The sequence below is a fragment of the Girardinichthys multiradiatus genome, chromosome 1, assembly GCF_021462225.1.
Source record: "Girardinichthys multiradiatus isolate DD_20200921_A chromosome 1, DD_fGirMul_XY1, whole genome shotgun sequence".
In the NCBI taxonomy this organism is placed as follows: Eukaryota; Metazoa; Chordata; class Actinopteri; order Cyprinodontiformes; family Goodeidae; genus Girardinichthys; species Girardinichthys multiradiatus.
The window spans coordinates 16,846,422-16,871,667 of record NC_061794.1 but is presented as its reverse complement, the minus strand read 5'-3'; the positions used below and the strand labels follow the sequence as shown (position 1 = coordinate 16,871,667).

General features: G+C 39.7%; 1 protein-coding gene across 3 annotated transcripts; it reads right to left on the bottom strand.

The window, feature by feature from the left end:
- Window positions 1-1,251: 1,251 nt before the first annotated feature.
- On the bottom strand, window positions 1,252-24,926 carry slc26a6 (solute carrier family 26 member 6). 3 transcript variants are annotated; one of them, XM_047380010.1, is made up of 20 exons: window positions 24,602-24,926; window positions 24,063-24,202; window positions 22,412-22,551; window positions 20,378-20,488; window positions 17,651-17,826; window positions 16,497-16,661; window positions 16,216-16,368; window positions 16,057-16,139; window positions 15,822-15,969; window positions 15,630-15,743; window positions 14,237-14,314; window positions 13,787-13,882; window positions 12,092-12,198; window positions 11,757-11,826; window positions 9,555-9,647; window positions 5,694-5,816; window positions 5,378-5,521; window positions 4,437-4,491; window positions 3,591-3,727; window positions 1,252-1,689 (listed from the first exon to the last, which is right to left on the bottom strand). In XM_047380010.1, exons 2-20 carry the CDS (start codon window positions 24,188-24,190, stop codon window positions 1,666-1,668), a joined length of 2,145 nt encoding a protein of 714 aa, XP_047235966.1. In that variant the 5' UTR covers window positions 24,191-24,202; window positions 24,602-24,926; the 3' UTR covers window positions 1,252-1,665. The 3 variants fall into 3 exon arrangements, 2 of the variants coding, with proteins under 2 accessions (XP_047235966.1, XP_047235959.1); XM_047380003.1 differs by having other exon boundaries at window positions 5,378-5,524; window positions 24,602-24,923; XR_007040413.1 differs by lacking the exon at window positions 1,252-1,689 and having other exon boundaries at window positions 3,643-3,727; window positions 5,187-5,524.
- Between the last annotated feature and the right edge of the window lie 320 nt (window positions 24,927-25,246).

The following is a 25,246-nucleotide window of genomic DNA, read 5'->3' as shown; positions in this document are numbered from 1 at the left end:
AATAGAGTCCACCTGTGTATAATTTGCCCTCAGCTGTTCTGTGAAGACCTCAGAGGTTTGTTAGAGAACATTAGTGAGCACCATGAAGACCAGGGGAACACAGCACACAGGTCAGGAAGAAAGTTGTTGAGAAATTTAAAGTAGAGTTCGGTTCTAAAACAGTACTTAAAGCTTTGAACATTTCACAGAGCTCTGTTAAAGCTATCATCTAAAAATGGAAAGAGTATGGCACAGGTGCAAACCTACCAAGACATGGCTGTTCTTTTTAATAGACAGGTAGTTCAAGGAGGGCCTTATTCAGGTAAGCAGCCAAGAGGCCTGGGGTAACTGGTGGAGATGCAGATTCTCAGCTCAAGTGGGAGGATCTGTTGACAGAACTACCTAGTCAAATTTGGCCCTTACCAAAAAATGTTGAGAAGAAAGCCATTGTTATAAGAAAGTCATTAGATGTCGCATTTTTAGTTTGCCACAAGCCATGCAAGGGACACAGCAAACACGTGACTTAAGGTGTTCTGGTTAGATGAAACCAAAATTTAACTTTTTGGCCTACATGCGAAATGCAGAAAACTGAAAATTTACACAGCACAGAACACACTATCCCCACAGTGAAACACACTAGTGGCAGCATTGTGCAGTGAGGATCTTTTTATTCTGCAAAACAAAAAAAAGTAGCTTTAAGTTGACGGGAAGATAAATGGAGCTAAAAACAGGGCAATCCTAGAATAAAACCTTATAGATGCTGCTAAAGATTTGAGGTTAGAGCACAGGTTCACCTTCCAGCAGAAATACATCCAGAACTACAATGGAATGATTTAGATCAAAGCACACTTATGTGTTAGAATGGCCTAGTCAAAGTCCAGACCTAAATTCAATTGGCAAGACTTGAAAATCTATTTTTAGGGAGGCTCTCCATCCATCTGATTAGCCTGAGCTATTTTGCAAAAAAGAATGGGAAAAATCTCATTCTCTAGACGTGCATAGCTGGTAGAGACATGGACCAAAACACATCAGTTTGGAATTGCACATAAATGCAATCAACTGACGTTTGTGATGGCAGCCTTTAAACATCTGGAAAAGTTCCAGGACCATGAACACTTTTGCAGGGCACTGTACATCAGTGTCTATCATTCTAACTAAAATTATCTGCAGATTTTCTTTCTTTCTCAGTCTAAAGGGGAATTTCTTCTCTCGTGGTTTCAAACTGAAGCTAATTGTCAGCTTTTCCGTTCTAAATAATGCACATTAGCAGAATTTCTTTTTACAAAATATCTTTGCAACCATTTATTTAGAGATTAAAGTGCAAACAATTAGTTTACACCTAAAGAAACATTTCACACTGACTACAAATACAACAGAATACAGAATACCAATTTTGGTCCAGAAGTTTAAATCCATAAAGTAAATGTACAACAAACAGTATATCAAATAATACCTATTTCAAATAAAAGCACATATGACCAAAAATGTGTAGATTTAGCATTATATAATTATGTTGAATACATTTATTTCAAGAAAACACATTTAGTAGAAAAAATATGTTTTCTTTGTTTTTCTCAGTATGTCAGCGAACGAGGGTGTCCCAGATTTTTGAAGCTCTCTGGATAAAATTCTCCAGCAGAGTGTCTGTCGTGTCTCCATAACATCCTTCATCACTTCTCTTAGGACTCAGAAATGTGTTCCATTCATCTCCTGTGAAGCAAGAGGACATGGAAAAGACAAGAGTTGAAAAAAAAGTCCTTGCAGGGAGAAGAAACTTGACTTTCCAAAATATGTTCTCAGTAGACTCCATCTCAGAGTTTAATGAGTTGTAAAGCATTGAAGCCGCTGCTTGAAATTGTGACTCGGCATGCAACTGTCTCTGAGGTAATGGGTTGCAGTTACGTTTTAAATCCTCGTCTGACACTGTTGGGTTGTTTTGAACTTTTCTAGTTGCATTTCTAATGAGACTTTGGGGTGATTTTAACAGCGTATAAACTTTTCTCTTCAGAAACCCTTATGTAGCACTTTTTTACCTTAACCACATATTTCTTGCCTGTGTGTTAGTAATTTAATTGCATAAAACCTTTTACAGCAGACTGATTTCCAAAGACCTTTTGATCTCATATTATCATTGAAAGAAATACACGCAGGCTGGTTTGCATGCAGTCAAGCACTGATCTTATTTAAATCTACCTCATTCCTTTTAAATAATGTGTACATGTACATGTATGTGTGCAACCCTTCACACAATCTTCTCGTCATCCACATTTACATCATTTATAATTTTCTCAGTGCTGTGCTTGTTGCATCTCAAACTGGTTAGTCATAATTCTTTGCAGCATTCCTCTGTTCCAGCAGAAACATGAGGCAATATACACACAATAAATACTGAAACAAGCATGCACAAACAAATGCATTTGCACTGAAAAATATGCAGACATGCAGGCAAGCACAGGTGTTTAAATGTGAGGTCAGCACAAACACACACAGCCCATGTAAGCCTTTACATGGGCTGTTTGTGTACAACTCAGAAAGGATATTTGCACAAATAGTCTGATGAAATTAGAAGTAATCCTGTGGCAAACAGCAAAGGCTGCCTGTTAAATTGTGCCTGGCAAAGCCTAAGTAATTTCACATTAAAACCCATTCAATTACAATTCTACACATTTAGGCCTGTGGGTTTCATTTTCATTAGCAGTCTGCTGCTTGGAGACAGCATGGTTCAATGAACCAAGCAAATAAACCACATTTTAACCATTGTTTATTGGGAGAAGCATAATGCATCAGTTTCACACCACGAACTGGAAAGGGAACTCAATCAATTTCCCTCAGTTTAGTCATCATAGAGGAATGTTTTTCAAATTGATTTAGATAAGTGACTCTCCTCTTAAATGAAAGACAACTGTTCATTTTAATCTAAAAACCTGGCAGAAACTACAACTTCATTAGAATTTCACGTAAATGCATGCAAATCAAAAGCATTTACCTCACTGTATATGTGGTTGGGGGATGTGGGGTGCAATTTTCACTTATATTAAAAAGCCATGAACACCCCCCACCCAATATTTAATATATGAAATAAGCTTCAGGACAAGGATGCTCAAAATAAACATTTCTTGTTTGATAAGGACAACATAATACGTTGGTCTCTTCAGTGGAACAACCTGATTCGGTTGTTAAGTAACTTCAAGAGAATATGGGACAATTTTCAGCTTGACTGGCCCTGACTGATAAACAATATGTCAGAATCTCAAAAATACTAAATTTTTCCCAATCTGTGAACGTGCCATACTAAGTCACATTAATAACAACACTCTTTAGTGAGGACCTTCTTACCGAGGGTGGAATTCAGTGTTAACTATTTTCGGTGTCAGTGAGATGCTTAAATTTAGATCAGAGGAAGCACAGAAATGTAAATGACTAGTTAAAGGGAAACATTTTCATGTCTCAAGCTCATTTATTCTGATCAATGCAGCTCTACTCACTTCTGTTGGTTAACATGCTACTGAAAAATGAAGGGTTTCTTTAATCTTTGAACAGTAAAGTCCAAACCGAGCCAAATTTCTGCTAACTTTAACACAGTGTCTGATGATGTGCACGTCTGATCCTACCTCTTCTTCATCATTTTGGCACATTGTTTTTCCAGACTGACAGTACAGAACGGCATCGTGGATGGTGTTGAAGAGGCAGGACTTTGTCACTTTGTCGTTGAACAAACCTCCTCTCTGGAGGTTCTCCACTACACCACCTAGGCACAAAGATAAAGTTCAGAACTGAAACACAGGCACAAAAGAGTAAGGGAAGCTGAAGGTACAAGAAAAGATGAAGTAATTAGAAGGATGCAGTGCTAAGTGTAGGAAAAACAACTGCCAAGAAAAGTCAAGATGAGAACAAACAATGGGAGGCCTTTTCCTGTCTTCAGTAAAACGCACAATAATTTCTGCCTGCATAAATATTCTTGGCAGCTGTATTGCAAGCTTAAACACTTCAAATAAGCCATTTTTCTTATAATGTGCTATCAGCTCAGTGCAGGCTTATTAGTGCTGTTGATCCTTTGAAGTACTCTGGATGGCTCCCAGCTTTCTGCACCAGCAGATTGTTTGTCCCTCAGATATTCATGTGCATTTCACTCAGTAATCAGTTATTTTCTCATGATCCAGGAAAGGAAACAGACATATTTTTACTTGGGGAAGGTCTGCACACATGCTTTACACAAATGTTAAAATAAAATGAATAACCAGCTAAAAGACATCCAGTATGGTTATTTGAGCTCAAGTTGGCTTTGCGGATCTGGAATGTAATATAAAACAAAAGAAACTGAAAAATAAGCCTGTTCATGCTGATGAAGTCTCCCGGAAAGACAGCACTATTTTGTAATGCATGAAAATAATTGTTTTTACATTCATTTTCACGTTTGATTGGTAACAGACAGCTCATAACCTGAAGGCTGGGCTTACTTTGGCAGCAAGTGAGAACAACCTCGATGTCGATTTCTCCATAGTCTCGCCGAATCTGAAACAGAAGCACAAATGTCTCAATCATTCATTTAACTTAATTTACAGTAACTGTGTGCCTTAAAGTTTAAATGGCAGGGAAAAGGAGGGTCGATTGTCCTTAGTCTACTAACTGCAGGAGTGCTGTTGAGGATGTGTGGGAAAGGGTAGAAGAAATAAAGAGCTGAGATTTTCAGCCAAAGAATAGTACTTAGTGAATATTTCACTGTGACTTTACTCCACAATTCATATCAAGTCACCACAAATGTCATACAAAGCTGTAACTGCAACAATCTTTAAATGTATCTTACAGATGCAGAGTTCAGATTTCTTTTTTCTTTTTGTTGTGGTGGATTTTCTTTTTGCACTGGAATATAGATGCTGTAAAACATTCTGCAGTTAAACCCCCCAAAACATATAAAAGAATTGACCCCTGAAAGATTTAAAATCTTTTGAATATAAAACTAGAAAAGCCTTAATAGACACCAACATCCACCAAGACAATATGATCAGATTTTTTTATTCTAATAAGCTACACTCTGGACGATTTCTGGCCACTGCATGTCAGCTACTGACAGGGTGACGAATAATGTGGGGATTTCAAGTTGTCACATAATGGTCTGGCAATGAAAATCCTTAAAAAAATCCTGGATCCAAATGGTGCTTGGCATCACCACCAAAATCTCATCATCTGTTCCTTATCTTAATACATACCTTGTCAATTCAAAATACTTTCCAACTGCCTTCCAAGGCTTTTTCTGGGGTCACATTCACCTTAGTAAATCAAAAGTTGTTAAAGATCTTATAAATGTAACACATGAAGTTGTGTTTTTAACAGTTAAATTCTTTCTAAATATATTTTAATAATCAGCCACTGTGCAGTCACCTGACTCTTATTTTCTTACACTTTTTATTGTCTTGACCCCCACTGTGTCCAGGAAGTTTACGGGGCTAAGGTCAAGGATAATGGCTCTTGGCAGTGAAGGGTCAGGAGCGTTGTCCACATCAATGATGGCGATGTCATTCTGGTGCTCTGAATTTGGCTCCTCCTGCTGGGTGGAAGACGGTATGACAACGTTAATGTTGAGCAGAATAATCCATCAGCTTTCACACAAAAGTGCAAACTTGGGAACCTAATGATTACAAAGATTTGAAATAGTGATAAGTTTTTCTTTAGTTTTACAAACTATCTCCAATGTATCACTTTTTAGGTATGCTCACCATGTCTATTCTTTGCTTCTTGAGCTGTTTCTTTGCTTTCTTGGCCATTTTCTTTTCATGCCTCTTTCGTTTGGCTTCCAGTTTCTTCTTTCTTGACAGGATCTTAGTGATGTCAATGCCAGACTAAAAGAAACAGTACGGAACATTCATTTATTTTAGTTTTATTTTATTAATTCAGGAAAAAGGTGAAGCATATCATCAGTCAAAGGAACATGAGTTCTAGCTTAGCCTATGTCAGGTTTGTCAGTCAAGTGAAATCCACCAAACTGACTCTGTCGCACCACAATAAAAGGGTGCAGCAGGTTTGTTCATATATAGACTCCTGTTGGCCCACCTGAGTAAGCAAACAGTAAACCATCAGGACCCCCTTCAGTTTGCTTATCGCTGTGGAGTTGGAGTTGAAGATGCCATCATACACCTGCTTCAACAAACCCACTGTCATCTGGACAAAGCCAGCAGCACTGTGAGGATCATGTTCTTTGATTTCTCCAGTGCATTTAATACAATCCAACCTGATTTGCTTTGTCAGAAACTCCAGAAGACTCAGGTGGAGGCCTCAACAATCTCCTGGATCAAAGACTACCTGACAAACAGACCACAGTTTGTGAGACTGAAGGGTTGTGAGTCTAACCAGGTAGTCAGCAGCACAGGAGCACCACAGGGGACTGTACTCTCACCATTCCTTTTCACTCTGTACACCTCAGACTTCCAGTACAAGACAGACTCCTGTCATCTACAGAAATACTCGGATGATTCTGCAGTCGTGGGGTGGATCAGAGATGGACAAGAAGCTGAGTACAATTTCCCTTTGGGATGAATAAAGTATTTTTGAATTGAATTGAATAACAAGACCACTGGTTACAAAAGGAAGTATCATTGGAAATAAAATGCAGAATTCGGGGCAACACAAATCAAAACTTGAATTAACAGCACAACGTACAACTGAAATTAAATACCCGCATTAAAAATACATAGCAAAAACTGCTCATTTTTATATAAACAACAAATCCTCTGTGCATTGGTCAGGTGCTATGATTTCTCTTACATTCATTTCCAAATGTAAAGCTTGGGCAAAAATCCTGAATCTGTTTTCTTAATTAATAGTTTATGATATTCTTTTGTGTTGCACCTGCAGGTCCAGGCATTCAACTCAAATAACTATATTAAAGTAATGTTGCAAAAATACCAACTAAATTTGCATAGAAAGAGGGAGGTGGATTTTAACACCAATTACCTGGATCAATTCAGGAGGGGTCATTTTTAAATCAGCCTGAGAGATTATACGAACATGCAATGTCTACAAGGTAAAGGTTTATTGGATAAACATCAACTTGAAACCAGTCTTCATAACAAGAAAAACTGAAAACAAAACATTTTCAAAACTGAAGGAACATGCTTGCCAATATTTTGTGTTTTGTGTCCCACAGGACTATGAGCACATTAACTCTGTATAATGTTGTGTGTGGAACCAAATGTAGGCAGCCAGATGGGAGACAGAATAAATGCAAAAAATACTTAATAATCCAAACTGAAACCTACTAGAAGAAGCCCAAAGACCAAATTCCAAGCATAAAACAATCAATCAAATACTAGTGTGACTGTTGCTTTTCTTTTAAAAAGGAAAACCAATGATTATTCCTACATGTAGCAAGAAGATCCTGGGTTCGACTCCCGGCTGGGGGTCTTTCTGCATGGAGTTTGCATGTTCTCCCTGTGCATGCGTGGGTTCTCACCAGGTACTTCGGCTTTCTTCCACAGTCCAAACACATGACTGTTAGGTTAATTGGTCACTCTAAATTGCCCTTCGGTGTGTATGAGTGTGTGCATGGTTGTTTGTCCTGTATGTCTCTGTGTTACCCTTTGGCGACCGGTCCAGTGTGTATACTGCCTCTCGCCTGTACACTGCTTGAGATAGGCACCAGCTCCCCCGTGAATAAGCGGTATAGAAGATGAATGAATGAATGAACATCTATTAAGGATTAGTTTTCAAGTGACCTTTTGTGCAGAGCATTATATCATTTTATTTCATTTTGCTGTTTATAGAGCCAAACTGGGATGTAATTAAGTAATATTGTCTGCTCAGGTAGCCGGCCTGCAGTGGGCAGCTCAACAGACATGCCACTCATAACTTTCCAATTGCAATTTTAAAGCAATAATGACTTGTGCTCCCCTTTAGTGTCAATAACATGAAAGGAAATTGGTGAGGTTGCATCTCCTCCAATCAGGCACAAAAACACAGTACATGCAGGTTGCAGCAACAGGGTCAGCCATATTCAGCCAAAATGAGGAAGAACATAAAGTCTCATCTGCCCGTTTGTGCATTATTCATGAGCATATCATGCCGTTCATACGGTTTAAATCCCTTTAAATGAGATGCCAAAGAAAAGACCTGAGAGAACAGAGTTTTGTGCCAAGTAGTGCCACACTACCCATCCCCTACTTGTTGCTGCACACGTCTGGGTCAGCCGGCCTAAGGAAGATGGCCAAACATTTCCCTTGCCAACAAGAAAGGCAGCATTTTGTAAATATCTCTGGTCACGAAAAGCACAGACTTTTATCTCAACAATACTCACCTCTTGTCACCACTGCTTCTCTTCTTGCCCAATTGTTGTATGTTATTACATACACCTGGATCTGTTTTCCCTGCAAGACTGTTTATGTTCGCTGCTCACCTTAACTTTACAAGTCTGGTCTAAACTGGATCTCCTTAAATCAAGGGTGTTTCCCAACTCTGGATCTTTCTCAACTTGTCAAGTCCATCTGTTCAGCTTTTGATTTAATTGCTTTCTCATTTTTTTCTGTGCATCTTTATCTGCTTTTATTTACTAGTTCAGGAGCATTAGAAAAAGACAAAGAAAACATCTGCTGGTCACAGAGTGCCCCCTGAATATTTATAAAGAAATAAATCGCTCCCAGAGATTATTACAAATTTTGGACATTTGAAATTAATAATCTTGTTAAAGTAATCACCCCTCCTCTATAAGGCCATGTCTGTGAGAACAGATTGTAAAAAACATTGTATTCCTCCAATATCTCTCATCTTCTGAGCTGTCCAGAAACAAAGCATGACTAGGATTTGTCTGGTGGTGATTTCTCACCTTGCAAACAATCCCTGCAGCCTGTGCATGACTGCTGCATAAGGGCTTATATTAGTACCTCAAAGATAAGAAAGCAGAAGAGAAATGCTTGGGCTTTGACATGATGACATATTAATGAGACGTTCCATTATCTCCCTCCCTGATTCAGTCCCTGCACCCCTCTCCGCTCCCCTGTCTGCTGGCATCTATTGTCCATGTTCCCTCGATTTGTCTTCCCATTTACAACAAGGAGATGTGAAAGAAGAAGAAGAAGGAGGAGGAGGAGGGAAAAGAAGAGGGGGAGGCAGGGGATGTGGTGTTTTAGAAAAACTTTAAAAAAGAAGAGAAATTAGTGGGATGGCACTTTTAACAATGTCTGTCACGGCCATGATGTGTGAAATGGTAACATGCCTCATCTGTTGTTAGTGTGTCAAAAGTGATGTTTGTAAAAGAGAAATTGATTGCACAGAAACTGACAAGATGGATTGTGGCTGCCATCGGTTCTTCGGTTTTGTTTGCATGCATATGTGTGTGGATGTATCTTTTTGGTTCATTAAATCAGGGCTTAGTGTCCATCATGGTGCACATGTGTCTCTGATACTGTTTTTGGGTGCAGGCACATTAATACATCAGTATGCATGAGCCTGTTTGTTTCCCTTAGGGAAATTATGAGTATATTATGTTGTCACTTTACAAATGATTTGGGTTTGAAGCCAAGTTTGAAGGAGCACATCAAGCTCCATTAGGAGAGGTTTGTAGCTTAATGTTCTGTTTGTGTTGTCACCTTTTCTCCAAGTGCTTCTTGGTACATCTCAGCGTTGGCAAAGTAGAGGGTGGCAGAGGAACGGAAGATTAAAATTCCTGGCACCTGCTTCGCCTAAAATCCATTAATGAGGTAAACACAGACAAATATTTAGTAAATGCTCCAACCAAAGTCAGACTATAAAATAAAGCTAACATCCTAACAAATATCTAATATTTGCACAATAATGTATGCCACCTGGTTGTTGCTCACAGACTCATCGAAAGCATGAATTATTTAAAATTACATCCTGGTCGTCTTCCGCTTTATCCGGGACCGGGTCGTGGGGGCAGCAGACTCAGTAGAGACCCCCAGACGTCCCTCTCCCCACACACCTCCTCCAGCTCCTCCGGGGGGAGCCCAAGGCGTTCCCAGGCCAGCCGAGAGACATAGTCCCTCCAACGTGTCCTGGGCCGTCCCCTGGGCCTCCTTCTGTTGGGACGTGCCTGGAACACCTCCCAAGGAAGGCTTCCAGGAGGCATCTGATATAGATGCCTGAACCACCTCAACTGAAATCCTTTCGACGTGGAGGAGCAGCGGCTCTACTCAGACCTCCCTCCTCCCGGATGGCCGAGCTCCTCAACCTATCTGTAAGGGAGTGCCCAGCCACCCTACGGAGGAAGCTCATTTCAGATGCTTGTATCCGGGATCTCGTTCTTCCCATCATGACCATGGCCATAGGTGAGGGTAGGAATGTAGACTGACCGGTAAATCAAGAGCTTCGCTTTTCGGCACAGCTCTCTCTTCATCACAACAGACCGGCACAGCGTCCCCATTACTGTGGCAGCCGCATCAATCCGTCTGTCGATCAATTTTCCCCTGATTCGTGAACAAGATCCCAAGATACTTGAACTCCTCCACTTGAGGCAGGAACTCCCCTCCTTCCACAGCCGGGACAAAAACCACACTGCTCCTCCTGAATCCGAGGTTCGACTATCGGCTGGACACTCCTCTCCAATACCGTGGCATAGGCCTTACCAGGGAGGCTGAGGAGTGTGATCCCCTAGGAACACACTTTCCGGTCAACCTTCTTATGAAGGGAGACCACCACCCCAGTCTGCCAGTCCAGAGGCACTGTCCACCGACCGCCACACAATGTGGCGGTCGGGGACAGTGCCAACCATGACCTGATAATGTCCCCAGTCGATGTCAGCTCCCCACCCCCACTGTAAACAGTGTTGTCGAAGCACTGCTTCCCCCTACTAAGGTGCCGGACGGTTTGACAGAATCGCTTCGAGGCCAACCAGTAGTCCTTCTCCATGGCCTCACCGGACTCCTCCCAGGCCCGAGTCTTTGCCTCTGCCACAGCCCGGGCCATGGCACGCTTGGCCTCACGGTACTCTTCAGGTTGCAGCATTTTTTATAAATAAAAATCCCAAAACAATGTGATATACCTCAGATTAATTGTTTGTTAAACCATGTCTTTGCCATCTTCGCTTAGATCTGGACTGTGCCATTGAAACGGCCCACTCTCGGGCTTTTCTGAGCTTTCAATGGCTCCACCAATCTTCTTCTCAGTTATAATATGGATGAGTTGTCTTAAACATTAGTTTGAAACACATAAAATGGTAAATGGCCTGTACTTGCATAGCACTTTATCAAGTCCCCAGGGACCCCAAAGCACTTCACATTCAGTCATCCATTCACTCACACGCGGATGAAGTGTATGCCCAAGGACACATTGACTGAGACAGACATAGCAAGGGCTTGAACCAGCAACCCACTGGTTCCAAGATAAACCCCTGCCACCAATGCCACAGACATCCTCACTGTGTAAATTGACAAAGTAACATTTTACCACCAACAAGGAAATTACTTGGCCCATGGTAGATGATCAACAAATAAATGATGATTTTTAGGTCCTGTGTCAGCTGTTTGTCCTATTTCTTGAAGACCCGACTTTCAGAGGCTATTTGTCTGCTGTGGCTTTTTTAAACCTTGTACTTCATATTTTGTCCTCCACTTGTTCAAATTCTTTATTTTATATTAAGGAAATATTAAGGATTATCACAGCAGCAACTCAAGACATTTAGGCATCTAAACATGGTGAAGGCAACTTGCTGATGTTCAAACTGAGAATCAGAATGGGGAAAAAAGGATATTTAAGCGACTTTGGACATTGAGTGGTTGTTGCTTCTAGACTGGCTGTTCTGTGTAACATAACAAGAGGTTTTTTGAAATTACCTGAGTATAGTCTTCCACTGGCTTGTAGATATCAGTGCCTGGCAGCTGTCCTAACAGGGAGTACTTGGGTCTGAAACACACACAAAACAAAGAAGAGGTTGATCAATTGCATTTCATGTTGAGGGAGATCTGCTATTTGTTTGTATTGTAAATAATTTTGAAAGAAAAATACTTCAGGGATTCAATTATGATTACCTAAAAGAAGGAAAGTGCTTCCTCTAACTCCTAATCAACTTGCTTTCATGCATGCTCTCAGTGGGCCTAACATTTCTGAACCTTCATATTTTTAAACTGTCTGGTGCTTCACGTGGACGTAAACAATAAGGTCTCCTTACAGCTGTGTCCTGAAGATGACCGTGAGCAAGGAAAAGGCGATAGCACCAAGTAGTCCAAAGTCTGGGTTTAACACCAAAGTCAAGATGAAGGTGACCACCCAGACCAGCTGGAGAAACAGATAATCACAAGTCAGTAGGCAAAATAAGACTACATCCACTTAATAAGTTACCAGGTTTTAGTGATAAAAGCAGAAGTTAATGGACTGAACTTATATAGTGCCTTTCCAGTAATACCAACCACTCAAAGCTATTTACACTAGAGCCACATTCACTCAATCGCACTCACCAGCTTGCACACATTCATACACCAATATGCAGATTTGTGGGCAACTCGAGGTTAAGTGCCATGTGCCAGGAGGAAGCTGAAATTGAACCCACAACTTTCATTGGAACTACTCTTTTCACTGAGCCACAGTCGCCTCAAATACCACTAGATCATTTATTGGATCATTCATTGGGAAGTTTATGCAGAGTCAAGCAACGCTAGTTCTCTGTACACTTTTATTCCTTCTGAGTTTTTATTTATTTTTTTACAATTTGAGCCTGAGTAGCATTGATATGTTTGCAATAGGAAGACTAAAGAATCTGATGCAAGTAATTAGTTTCACATTATATTGCGACGTCTTAGTAAAATGTTGTTCCAAAACCCAAGGCTAACAGATTGATTCAATTTCTACTCATAAGACGGTGACTATAGGAATGGCAATGATCTCTTTACCTTTGAAGGGCCCAGTCTTCATCTATCATTTAGAACCTTTTGTTTAAATCCATTTAATGGTGAATCTTCCTCCAGCATGCTTTATAATTCACAGTTCAACATGAGTTTAAACATTTCTCCTACAAGCATTTGTCTGAAATTGCTGTCTAAAGAATGGAAAGTTCTTTAGTAAAATAAAGTTTAAATGGGTTAAATACTGTAACCTTTATCTGGCTGAAACATATTCATCATTAAAACACTTTTCCAATGGCAGGTTTTGACCTTTGTGCTAGGTAAGATCCATTTATTTTCTTTGGACTGACAGTATTTTAACAATGCAAGTAGAAATAGAGTTGGGTATGTTTCCATAGCTATGTTTACAAAGGATGTAACAAGATCTTGCAGCATGTGAAGTCTCTCTAGGGAAGCACTGCTCAGTTTCTTTTACCATTACTTCAGCTGATAAAGTAAACCTTTAGTCTTAGTCAAGGAGTTTCAGGTGTCGTTTAAGAGTGGCAAATCGCTTGAGAGTCTCCATGTTATCAGAGTCATCTAATCTTTGAGCTGTCTGACTGGACCTCAAAACTGCTAAACTGTTTATCTGGCAGCATTTTGCTTTAGATCACGTAACACATTTTAATCATTTTAATACAAGAAATGATAACCTCTCTCTCTCTGTCTCTGTATATATATATATATATATATATATATATATATATATATATATATATATATAAATATATATCATATTTCTGAACAAAATGCCCTCTTTGAGAACAAGTGCAGCATTGTTCATTAAATAAGCATAAAACTCTAATGTTTGGGGTTTTACTATAACTAGTAAAAGAGCAGGAGTTGAGTAGAGTGAAAATATATAGCTAAATTATCCAACCCAGAGAATTAAGAACAAAAAGGTGCAAACACAAAATACAAATGTCTTTGCTAACAAATGTCTTTGCTTACAACCATCTTCCTTTTCAACTTTTTGGCAGACTCACCATGTCGACTTTATTGGTTTTCCACAGAGCGGGGATGTCCAAGAACTGCTTCATTATACCATGGAGATTAACGAAGATGATGGCAGCTAGCACTGCCTGAAAAATTAATCAAACAGAGCAATTTATATTGTGTGCTGAACTGAGTTTGTTGAGATCAACAATGGAGTTAAAGGGCAAATTAAAGATAACTTGGGCATGAATTCAGAAATTAAAGTTTATTCTTAGGGTTTTTAAAGGACTGCTGTGCTTTACAAAGGTGAACTAGAGACAATGTAGTGAAATCCCTTATCACCGGATAAAAGTATCTAAAATCTTTAACCTGAACAATCCTCAGCTGTGAGGTAAATCTCTCTCTGAGCTGGGCTTTGAGGAGGCCTTGTAATTCAGCACACATTCCTGCTTAGTTTTGGACATATGTTCATGATTGTGTGTGCGAACACATCTGAATACCTTGGGTAGATCTTCAAAAAGAGATCCAATCCAGAGAGTGATAAAAAGAATAACCACCGCTGATACAGCCCCAGCAACCTGCGGCGAAGAGAGAGGGAAAACAGGCACATTATGAATGGATGGAGATCAAGTGAAAAAGATCAGAGGAAAAGCATTGGAGAGTAACTTTAAAGAGATTAATGATGTAGTGACCAGCAGTGTGAACTGAAAGAGAGAGAAGAACGAGTGGAGCATTAAATGTATCAGGTTTTCTTTCAGAGGGGACTGTTTTGGTTAATAATGTCATGACCCTGAATCTGTTCAGCTTTACAGCAAATCTGTGTGTATGGAGGTAAATTAGGGCAAGTGAGAACAGAAAACAGAGTGTGCTTTAAAAATAATCCATTGAATTCTTTTCAACACTGCCCAAGGAATCAAACTATGGATACTGGATGACTTTTTCTGAGAAGAAAACACTCAGGAGTTTACACGTAATTTGAAAAATCAAGATTTTCCAGGAATTGTGTACAAGGTCACATGAATAAGATGGTGATATAATTAATAGTAACTTCAAATTTAGTAAAAACTATTTATATAAATGTGTTTTTACCTATATTTTAACCTTCTCACCAGCATGTTGGCAAGACAAAGCCAGGTCCTCGTCTAGCTTTGTTTGTCACAGTTCGGAGCGTTTTAACCATTTTATTTATTTATTGCTCTGAATGTGGATAATAGCAAGTTTAGACGAGTAGCTGTTTTCTTTTAGCCATTTCCAAAATTCTGATAATCAACACACATCTGCCTTCTTTAAGGCATATTATCTTGTTTTTTCCCATTTTGAAGAGTGGCTAAGGGAAGTCAGTCTCTGTCACATTATATAATCGTACCCCAGGGAAACAGGAAGACATGGATTACTTGTTAAACTTTCCCAAACACTTTGATCAACTTTAAATAGATTAAATTAAAGATGCTTTAGATACATATGTTTTGTAGCAATACTTATTGTGCCACTGGTTTTGGAACAGTGAAAAGAGGTACAATTATTTGATTTCAAATTAGTAAAAAGAAAAGAAAATGACAAATGAGTAAATTTTTCATGCACACATTTTGATCAGATGGCTTTTAATCTAAGAAAATGCTTCTTTGAGACATTATGTAAGCCAAAATTGCATAGCACTCCTAATACAATGATCCACATGTTTTAAGGCTTGAACTAGCCCTTCTACTTCAAAAGGTTGTCTTGTTTTAATAAAATAGGGAGAAAGATTTTGTGGCAGCAATGTGGATATCACGGGTGAGTATAACATGCATGGAACAATGATTTAAAAATCACATCAAATAACTTTGTAAGATAATTTTAGAACCCAGTTTTGCTCAGCTGAACTGAAGCAAAACTTGAGGTATGTATACCAACCTGGGTCTTCCCTCCGGTGCTTTCCTGAACCATACTGCGAGACATTGAGCAGCTGACGGCAAAACACTGGAAAAGTCCGCCAATTGAATTGCTCAAGCCAAGGGCCAGTAGCTCCTAAACAATGAAAAAACATGATTTATAGTCAACAGTGAAACAGATCACCCTTGAATGACCCATCCTTGAACACACTACCTGGTTGCTGTCCACCTTGTAGCCATATTTGAGCGCAAATATTCGTCCCAGGGAGATAGCGATGCCATAACCGACAACAGAGAGGGCGAAGGCATTTCCAATTATCTGAACAAAGATGGACGAAGCGGGGACAGCAGGTGGCTGGAGACTGACAAACAAAGACACAGGATGGAACAGGAGACATTATAAACTTTTCATGTGCAGAGATGCGCAGCAGTGCATGTGTTTTCCTCACCCAGAGGGAATTTCTCCCACTACGGCCACTCCATATCTCTCCTCTAGGTTAACTTGCCAAGAGATAACTGTTGCAATGACCACCTAGAAAAACCGACAACAGATCAGTTTAACGGCCTGTGGTGTGTTTTCAGTGTTGGAAACATTCCTTTGTACCTACAGCAAATAGCTCCATGGGCAGGGGAACAGGTAGCTTTTTACCCAAGTATGCATTGAGCTCCTTGGCGAGGATGAGGCAAACAATGGAGACGATACTGACCACCAATGTGCCAATGTTTGTCTTTGGAAGGAGATAGCAGATCTCCAACACCGTCTGGTAGACAGAGGACTTTAATATCATCTTAGAAAATGATGATCAGATTCAAATGCTCATCAACTAGTAAAAATGTTACAAGTTCAAAATCACATTTCTGTAACTGAAAAAGTAATTATTTGTCTTACATAAATCAAGGAAACCGGTCCGGTGTGTCTCTTTGGGGAGATACCAAAGGTATATTTGAGCTGGGAAACAATGACATGGATAGCAGCTCCTGTGGTATAACCTCGGACGAGGGGCTCAGACAAGTAGGTCACCACGAAACCAAACTTGATCAAACCAAGAAGAATCTGCACAAGATCCAGACACGAGATGCATGTGGAGATCACACAACCGAAAACAGAATGTTTGTAATCAGGGAGTTTTGTTTATTCTGCTTTTTTGAAGTTTACACAGATTTTCCAGCATATAAGTTAGAAGACTTTAGTTCTTTAAATGAAAATTCATTTTAAGAATTTAGGGTATGCCTTTTTATCTTCTGCCCTTAAATCATCCAAAATGTGACAGTTTGCAGATTTTTAACCCCAACTGTTCTTCCTTTTACAATTTGTTAAACTATTTAGTACAACTAGGGTGAAAGAAGTCAAAAGCACTGAACTTTCATGAAATTACACATTTTCTCCTTTGGATACCCAGTTTTTCCATCGGAAAGTACTTAGTCTACAAATCTTTTGTCCAAAAAGCATTGGCAACATATTTATGGAACAATTTATGTAAATATAATTGCATTTACATGCACCTGTTGTGTTAAATCAAGCCAGGATTTGTTCACATTTGACTCAGGATTTGCAAAGTTTGAGTTGCTTTTATCCTTCAATACATTCAGCAGACTTAAACCCTTCCTTACATGCATTTAGTTGGTCTTTATCTTCTCCTCTTTTAAAGGTATTAGAAACATGAAGACCGTAGAATTGCAAAACCTTTGAATTTCTCGGTTACCTAAAACAGACTTTAGATAATGACTTTTGAACCTGGACAGCTTATAAAACATAGAGTTTCTCAAGTTAACCTGCAAGTTCATTTAATCTTAGAAGATTAGGTGATATTGCAGCAAATAGTTGCCCATTGCAGAGTCGAAGTAATCAGTAACTTTTAGAGTCTTTGAAGTTTTATTTTTGCTAAACTGTGTTAATTATATCTTGTATTTTGCAGCAAATGTTTTATGAGCTGATGGTGCTGGTAGCTAATCAGATCTTTCAGCTGTACACAGGATGTTTCAGCTTCCAACATTGACTGATTTGTAGACGCAAAGAACGCTGTTACAAGCTATAAAATTTACCTGAAACAAACCAGACATAAAAGTGACTGTAGCTGCTATTTGGACCCTTTCTTTATCTCGAGCGACAGTGTCGATGATGCTGGAGTTGGTCACATTATTCCAGATCTCAAAGTTTGAATCTGGTGCCAGTTGGTCGACGACCCCTCCTATCATTACGCTCATCACTGCATATGTTCCTAAAGAAGGATGAGAGAATTAGGAACAACTTTTCCCCACTGGTAAAGAAACACTGACACTGATATATATTCTGTTAGCTTCTTATTGATTGTTTTTTTTTTTTTTTTATCATTATTTTTATATGAGAGTAAAAGCATAACTGTGACCACCCTGTTTGCTTTGTTGAAAGTTGGGGTATCTTTTTTTCACCAACAAACAAGTTTTGCCATACTAGTGTTTAAGATGGCTTTGGCTGACATGAATGTAAGGATGCCATAACTTAGAGCAGATTGGTTCAAAAAGCTTTGCTTACACTTCAAAGTGGATTTCCAAATTTGTTTTTGGTTTTCATTTCAACGTTTCTGATTATGACTGTCTTTTTCTGAAGAATCAATCTTTTCAAAAATTGGTGTCTGCAGGATTGTTTGTGTGCTCCATGTCAGGGTAGTTTTGCTGTTCAAAGGGGATATTGTAAAACAGTATCTTAATTGCATGATAAACTTTATTCATTCCTAATACAATCCAGCACGGTGGTGCAGTTGGTAGCACTGTTGCCTTGCAGCAAGAAGGTCCTGGGTTCGATTCCCGACCGGGGGTCTTTCTGCATGGAGTTTGCATGTTCTCCCCGTGCATGCGTGGGTTCTCACTGGGTACTCCTGCTTCCTCCCACAGTCCAAAGACATGCCTGTTAGGTTAATTGGTCACTCTAAATTGCCCTTAGGTGTGTGAATGAGTGTGTGCATGGTTGTTTGTGTGTTGCCCTGCGATGGACTGGCGACTTGTCCAGGGTGTACCCTGCCTCTCGCCCATAGACTGCTGGAGATAGCCACCAGCTCCCCCGCAACCCACTATGGAATAAGCAGTAGAAAATGACTGACTGACAATCCAGCATCAGAGTAAGAAGACTTCATTGATGGTTGTGAGGCTGGTCGAGCATATTTATAGAAACAGGTGTATTTGTGTTGATTGGGTGTGTGTGAGCACGGGTGTGTCACCTGAAGTGTACAGTGTGTAACTTAAGAGAGACAAAAGGTGGCCAGACCTTCTTCAAGAAGGCAGCAGCAATCCCAGGCAGTATTATTAGTATTACCCTAGGTCAGCCCTTTGTCCAGCACAGAAGAAGGTCACCAGCAAGGAACATCAGCAGCAGCCCCCAGATCAAAGAGGCAAAGAGCGACCCTCAAACAGCCCGAGCACCCACACAGAGAACACCCTACCGAGACCGGTAGCTCCCTGCTCTGGGCGCCCCCATGGCCTTGTCAGAGACCCCTCAGTCCTTCCCCACAACCCCAGTCCTGGCCGAGCTGGCACAGGCCCGTGGTGGAGCCAGGGCACCAAGCCATGCCCCACGAGCAGAGCCCCCCACCTCCATTGTGTTTGTGATGAAAGTGTTGTGATGAATGCAGATGTGTACATCGAAAGTGCATTCAAATTGGGGTTGTGGCTGGAGTGTACGAGACCCTATTGCTTGTTGACTGCAGTCTCCCCCACCTCATCCCCAAAGCCCTAAGTCTCTAGTGCATTTAAATTGAGGTGCAGTGCAGGGCTAAATAAAGCAGACAGGGGGCATTGCATGGTGCTCCCCCCATGCCCACAAGGCCAATTGTCCCATACCCCAAGACCCTACTCCTATGTGGTATTCCATATGTGAGTGTGGAGGGGGTGGGCACCAGGGCACCAACATGAATCCCCTTTGGGGGCCAGATTCCCTATTGCCCCCTCTTGTCCCACCACTCCAAGTTCAAGGACCCCCCAGAGTTCCCAAAAGCCACTACTGTCCATCTGGACATACCCAAATCCCTCAACCACCCTCCCAGCCCCAGACCCTATTCTGACCCACCCACGGCCCCACACCCCAGTCCACCAAGCCCCAACTACAGCAGCTCCCACTCACCCAATATTCGAAGATATTGCAGACAAACAATGTACCTATCTCCATTAATTTCTGAGTTGTCCTTTTGAATAATTCTTGTACCAGAGGTAACAAATCTATGATTTCCTTTTGCTCGTTTGTTGCTAAAATACATATTGTCATAGGGTCAGAGAAGTTATGTGCTACATTCATTTTGAAAAAATCAAGCACGGTGTCAGATGTTCAGTTGGGGGAATCCACTGCATTTTGCAAACGTTTATGCCCTATGTTGAAAAGAACAGTTTACCGGTATCACTACTGCACTGTTAATTTTTGTTGGGGTGGGGTTGTGGGGGTCGTTATCTGGTGGGCAGGTGGCGTGAGGATGCATGTTGTTCAATGTTTTCTGTATGTCTGATGTTGTCTGTAATATTTCTTTTGGTAGTTGAAGTGTTTGGAAATCCAAATGAAGAGACCTGGTTTAAAACAATCTGATTAGATAAAGAGCAACATCCCTACAGCATCATAATGCCACTACCATGTTTTACAGTAGAGTTGTATCACATATATACAATTTATTAAACATACGATACATCTGAAACAATTTGATATTTATCAAGTTCTAAAATGTGTGATAATTCCTCGAGGAAATGCTTGTTTGATATTAAATCAGTTAACAGTTTTAAAAGTAAAGTAGTGGGTCAACACAACAAACCTACCAACTGAGATGTGCCGTGATGTTCCAAAGATAAAGTAGATGAGGACTGGGTAGAAGGAGGAGTAAAGACCAAATACTGGAGGAACAGATGACAGCAGTGCATAGGCCATTCCTACAGGGAATACAAACAAGAAGGGAAAAATACTTTCTGCCATTCCAAGACTTGAATAAACTGCCTTTTATGGTTCTGGAGAATAATTCAACTACAAATCCAATTCAGCTCAAGAAACGTAAAACAGCACAAAGCTTTATTACAACAAAATTAAATGTGTTATTAACCAAGAAAGCAAGATACAGTAAATGACCAGGGTCTTATAGAGTCTGGAAAATTGAGAATTTTATTTCAGTATTTTCCAGGTCTGAATAAGTATGGGAAAATAAACTGTAAAAATATTGGTGATTCTTAAACTTATTCCCCATCTAATTGTCTAAATGTCCGTCTGTCCTACCTTGTGTCCTTCTTTCCATTTGAGTCCAAATACATTTTTAATTTACAATGGGGAGAACAAATATTTGACACACTGCTGATTTTGCAGGTTTTCACACTTCCAAACCATGTAGAAGTCTTTCATTTTTATCACAGGTACTCTTCAACTGTGAGTGACAGAATCTAAACCAAAAATCCAGAAAATCACATTGTGGGATTTTCACGTAATTACTTAGCTTTTTATTTCATAACATAAGTATTTGATACAACATTAAAACATAACTTAATATTTGGTGCAGAAACCTTTGATTGTACACATGTAAAATGTTTCCAGTAGTTGTTGATGAGGTGTGCTCACACTGCAGCAGGGATTTTGTACCACTCCTCCATACAGATCTTGAGGTTTCAGGGCTCTCGCTGGGCAATACGGACTTTCAGCTCCCTCCAAAGATTTTCGATCGGGTTCAGGTCTGGAGACTGCCTAGGCCGCTTCAGGACCTTGAGAAACCTCTTACGGAGCCACTCAGTTGGCCTGGCTATGTGCTTCGAGTCGTCACACTGGAAGACCCAGCCACGACCCATCTTCAATGCTCTTACTGAGGGAAGGAGGTTGTTTTATCTAAGATCTCCCGATACATGGTCCCATCCATCCCCCCCTCAATATGATGCAGTCGTCCTGTCCCCTTTGCAGAAAGGCATCCCTATAGAATGATGTTTCCACCTCCATGCTTCACGTTAGGGATGGTGTTCTTGGGGTTGTACTAGTCCTTCTTCTTCCTCCAAACAAGATGAGTGGAGTTTAGACCAAATGCTCTAATTTTGTCTCATCAGACAACATGACCTTCTCCCATTCCTCCTCTGGATCACCCAGATGGTAGCTGGCAAACTTCAGACGGGCCTGGACATGTTCTGGCTTGAGCAGGGGGACCTTGCACGCACTGCAGGATTTCAATCCTGCAGTGAGAGGCTGGAGTTTGTTTGATTGAGTGTGTGGACAAGTGTCTTTTATACAGATAACGAGTTCAAACAGGTGCAGTTAATACAGGTAATGAGTGGAGAACAGGAGGGCTTCTTAAAGAAGAACTAGCAGGCCTGTGAGAGCCTGGATTTGTACTGGTTGTTAGGTGATCAAATACTTATTTCATGCAATAAAATGCTAATTATTTACTTAAAAATCACAATGTGATTTTCTGGATTTTTGTTTTAGATTCCGTCACTCACAGTTGAAGAGTACCTATGATAAAAATTAAAGACTTCTACATGCTTTGCAAGTGTGAAAACCTGCAAAATCGGCAGTGTATCAAATACTTGTTTTCCCCACTGTATATGGACTATACAGTTTATGTGTTAAGACGTCTAGAATTACATGAAAAATGTGTAAGAATCCTGAATGGCTGCTGTTCAAATCTTAAAATCACTGAAAATTTAAAGACTCAGAATGTAAACCAGCAAAGTTTTCTTCTGTTCTGTCACAAGCTTAAGAGAAAATGCTATTCTACCTATTTACTTACCATCATAAATAAAAATGTATGACCCAATCTGTCCCTTTTAATTCTGCAACCACCCCCACCCACACCTCTACCCCCACCCACTGGAGCTCCATCTCACCCTGTGGGAGCTGCATGATCCCCACACTGATTCCCGAGACCAAATCACCCAACGCGTTGTCTCTGAAAGAGTAACGAGGCAGCCATGACGCAACAGGAATGGTCTTCAGCAGACAGCTCTTCACCTTTGAACCACTACAGCTGAGTGTGTGCAAACGACAGAAAGAAAGAAGACAAAGAACGTAACATTGATCAGTCCTCAAGTATGTTCGGAAATCTGATTTTAAATCTGCACCCAAGTCAACTAGAAATGCCTTTGTGGTGATTTGTCCTAATTTGGGATGTTGACTCATCAGTTTTTCCTATATTTAAAGGAACTGATGCTTTATGTTTCAGTGAATCACATTTTTGCCACCAAACTTGGTGAATTTGATTTAAATGTAATAATTTAAAATCTTCACTTGGCAGGATTATTATTCTGGGAACATGTGACTTTGAAGCTGCACTTATTCTCAGAGGCATAGCATGTGATGTATTTTCCACAAGCAGATGCAACTATTTCTGCTTTCTGTATTTATTACTGAACATTAATAAAATTGTTCCAGTACTCTGAGTGTTTATGATTCAAACTAAAAAGTTTATAAATAAAGAAAATCCATTTTATGCTCCGCACAATGAATTTAAGTACCATTGTGCATCATGACATAGTTTTTAATAGATAAATGTTAGTATTTAGTTTTTCTTTGCAGTGGTTCTACCCATATTATCATAAAACTTTAGATGCAGCTCAGAAAAAGGCTTAATTTATTTTTCTACTTAACCCATTTTTGTATAGTGCTCACTACAGCTCATAGCTTTTTAAAAGCCATTTTCTTGCTTGAACGTGGGTGTTTATAGTACTTGCATAAAAGCCTCAGCATTGGGCTCTAGTTTGTGACTTCATACACTAAGTTCACTCAAAAGTCTCCTCAAATCCATGTGGCAGACAGTACTTTAAAAGCATTTGTCAACTGCACCATGAAGTAAACATGGTGCAGTTGACACCATGTTTACTTATGTGGCTTGTAAATTAGTCCCCAACATTTGAGTGGGTGACCTGCACAGCAGCTCCACTTCAGACAAATTAATTTGACCTGTGTAGTTAACCACTCCCACTCTCACTCATCTTGATGATTGCAGCTAATAGAATGAAACAAATTCCTGATGAGCTGAAGACTGTGACCATGAAATAATTAGGTACCTACAGAAATTACATATGGTTCATGCAAATAAAATACCAAATTTCATTACTGAAAATCTTAGATGAGTAATATAAAAGAATGTGGTTCCAGCTTTATTTAATTAATGACCTTCAATAAATGTATTAAATTATTAAAACCCTGACCTAAGGGTAGAATAGGTCATAATGTGAATGTCTCTTAGAAAAGAAGGGACTGAAATATACTAGGTGTAGTGATGGTGGGACTGATAATGCGAGTAACTAAAGAAGTGGAGGAGTTGGCACTTGATAAAACTGAAGGACGAAAGAAAGCAAATTAACTTGAACAATTTTTTTTCCAGTCCACTCAAAAATATTAGAAAATGTCTGCTTTATATTATTTTATGGTATTTCTATGATATTAATTTGTTTGTCATGTACATATTTTAAAATCCTTCTGAGTGGACGTGCTTTGACACAGAATGGAAATGAATATGGATCTGAGAAGCTGTACCTCAGTGAGTCTTTCATCTTGTCACGCAGAGATGTTTTGGAGTTGCTCCTTCCTCCCATCTCATCCAGAGTGCCTTCATCCAGGAACTCCCTGTTGATTTTGTAGGTCAATCTTCTTCTTTCCTCCATGGCTACAATGAGCTGTCAGCAAATTCTCAGTTGTTATTGTAAAAACATTAGTCATGTCGGTGTGCTCATTTTCCCACATGTACTGAAACATCTATTATTTCAACATTGTTGCTTCAGAGGAGTCAAACCTTCTCATGATTTTTTAAAGTGGGCTTGAGCAATAGTCGAAAGTCTGCCACCAATGTTCACTCATCATATTAGCTTGGCTTTTTGATCACTGAATGTCAGTGAACTAAAACTATTCTCAATGTTGAGCAGAACTGTTGGTCAAGACCAGTTTAAAAAAGTTAGTCTGACTCCTTTGCAGCAAAATATGATAAACATTTTAGAGATTTGAATCAAATTTAAAACATGACTTCAAATAGAAGCAAATATCTACTATTTTAAACCTCTGATAAAATAAATAATTACCTTGGTGTGTTTCAGTAAAAAAAGATTAGATTTCAATCTCCTCAAGAACTGAATAAAACATTTTAAAATATATATTCAGCTTCCTCAAAATCATAAGACTGGACTTCTCTCTTTGTGATGAATAAATCCAGCGTGAGTGGAGAGGTGGCTCCTGGATGTCAACAGATCCACTGCGAAGTTTTCATCAGATCCAGGAGACTCCAAACTAAATGTTCTAAACGCTGTTGCTCATACAACTGTGACCTACCTGCCCTGTTGTTGTGGCTTGAATACTTTATTAGAGATATTACACAAGACTTGGTTAAGGAGAGACGGAGCAAAGTTCTGTGACTGCAAAGAATGAGTGAGAGGAAGTACGGGTATCTTTGGTCCATCAACGTCCTGCGTGTATGGGTGTGTGTGTGTTGGTGTTTGTTTTATTACTGACAGTGTGCTTTTTAACACAAAAATCTCAGCTTTGGAAATTTCAATAACTCACAAGATGCAAGAGAATAGAAAAATCAGTAAACGTAATCCAGAATAAGTGTGTTTAATGAAATATAGATTTGCAGAATTTATGAGTATTTTGTTAACTTATGCAAAAGTCTTAGACGTGTCTTATCTGTGTGTTTTATGTCTTTAAGCGTATTTATTGATATTGATTCA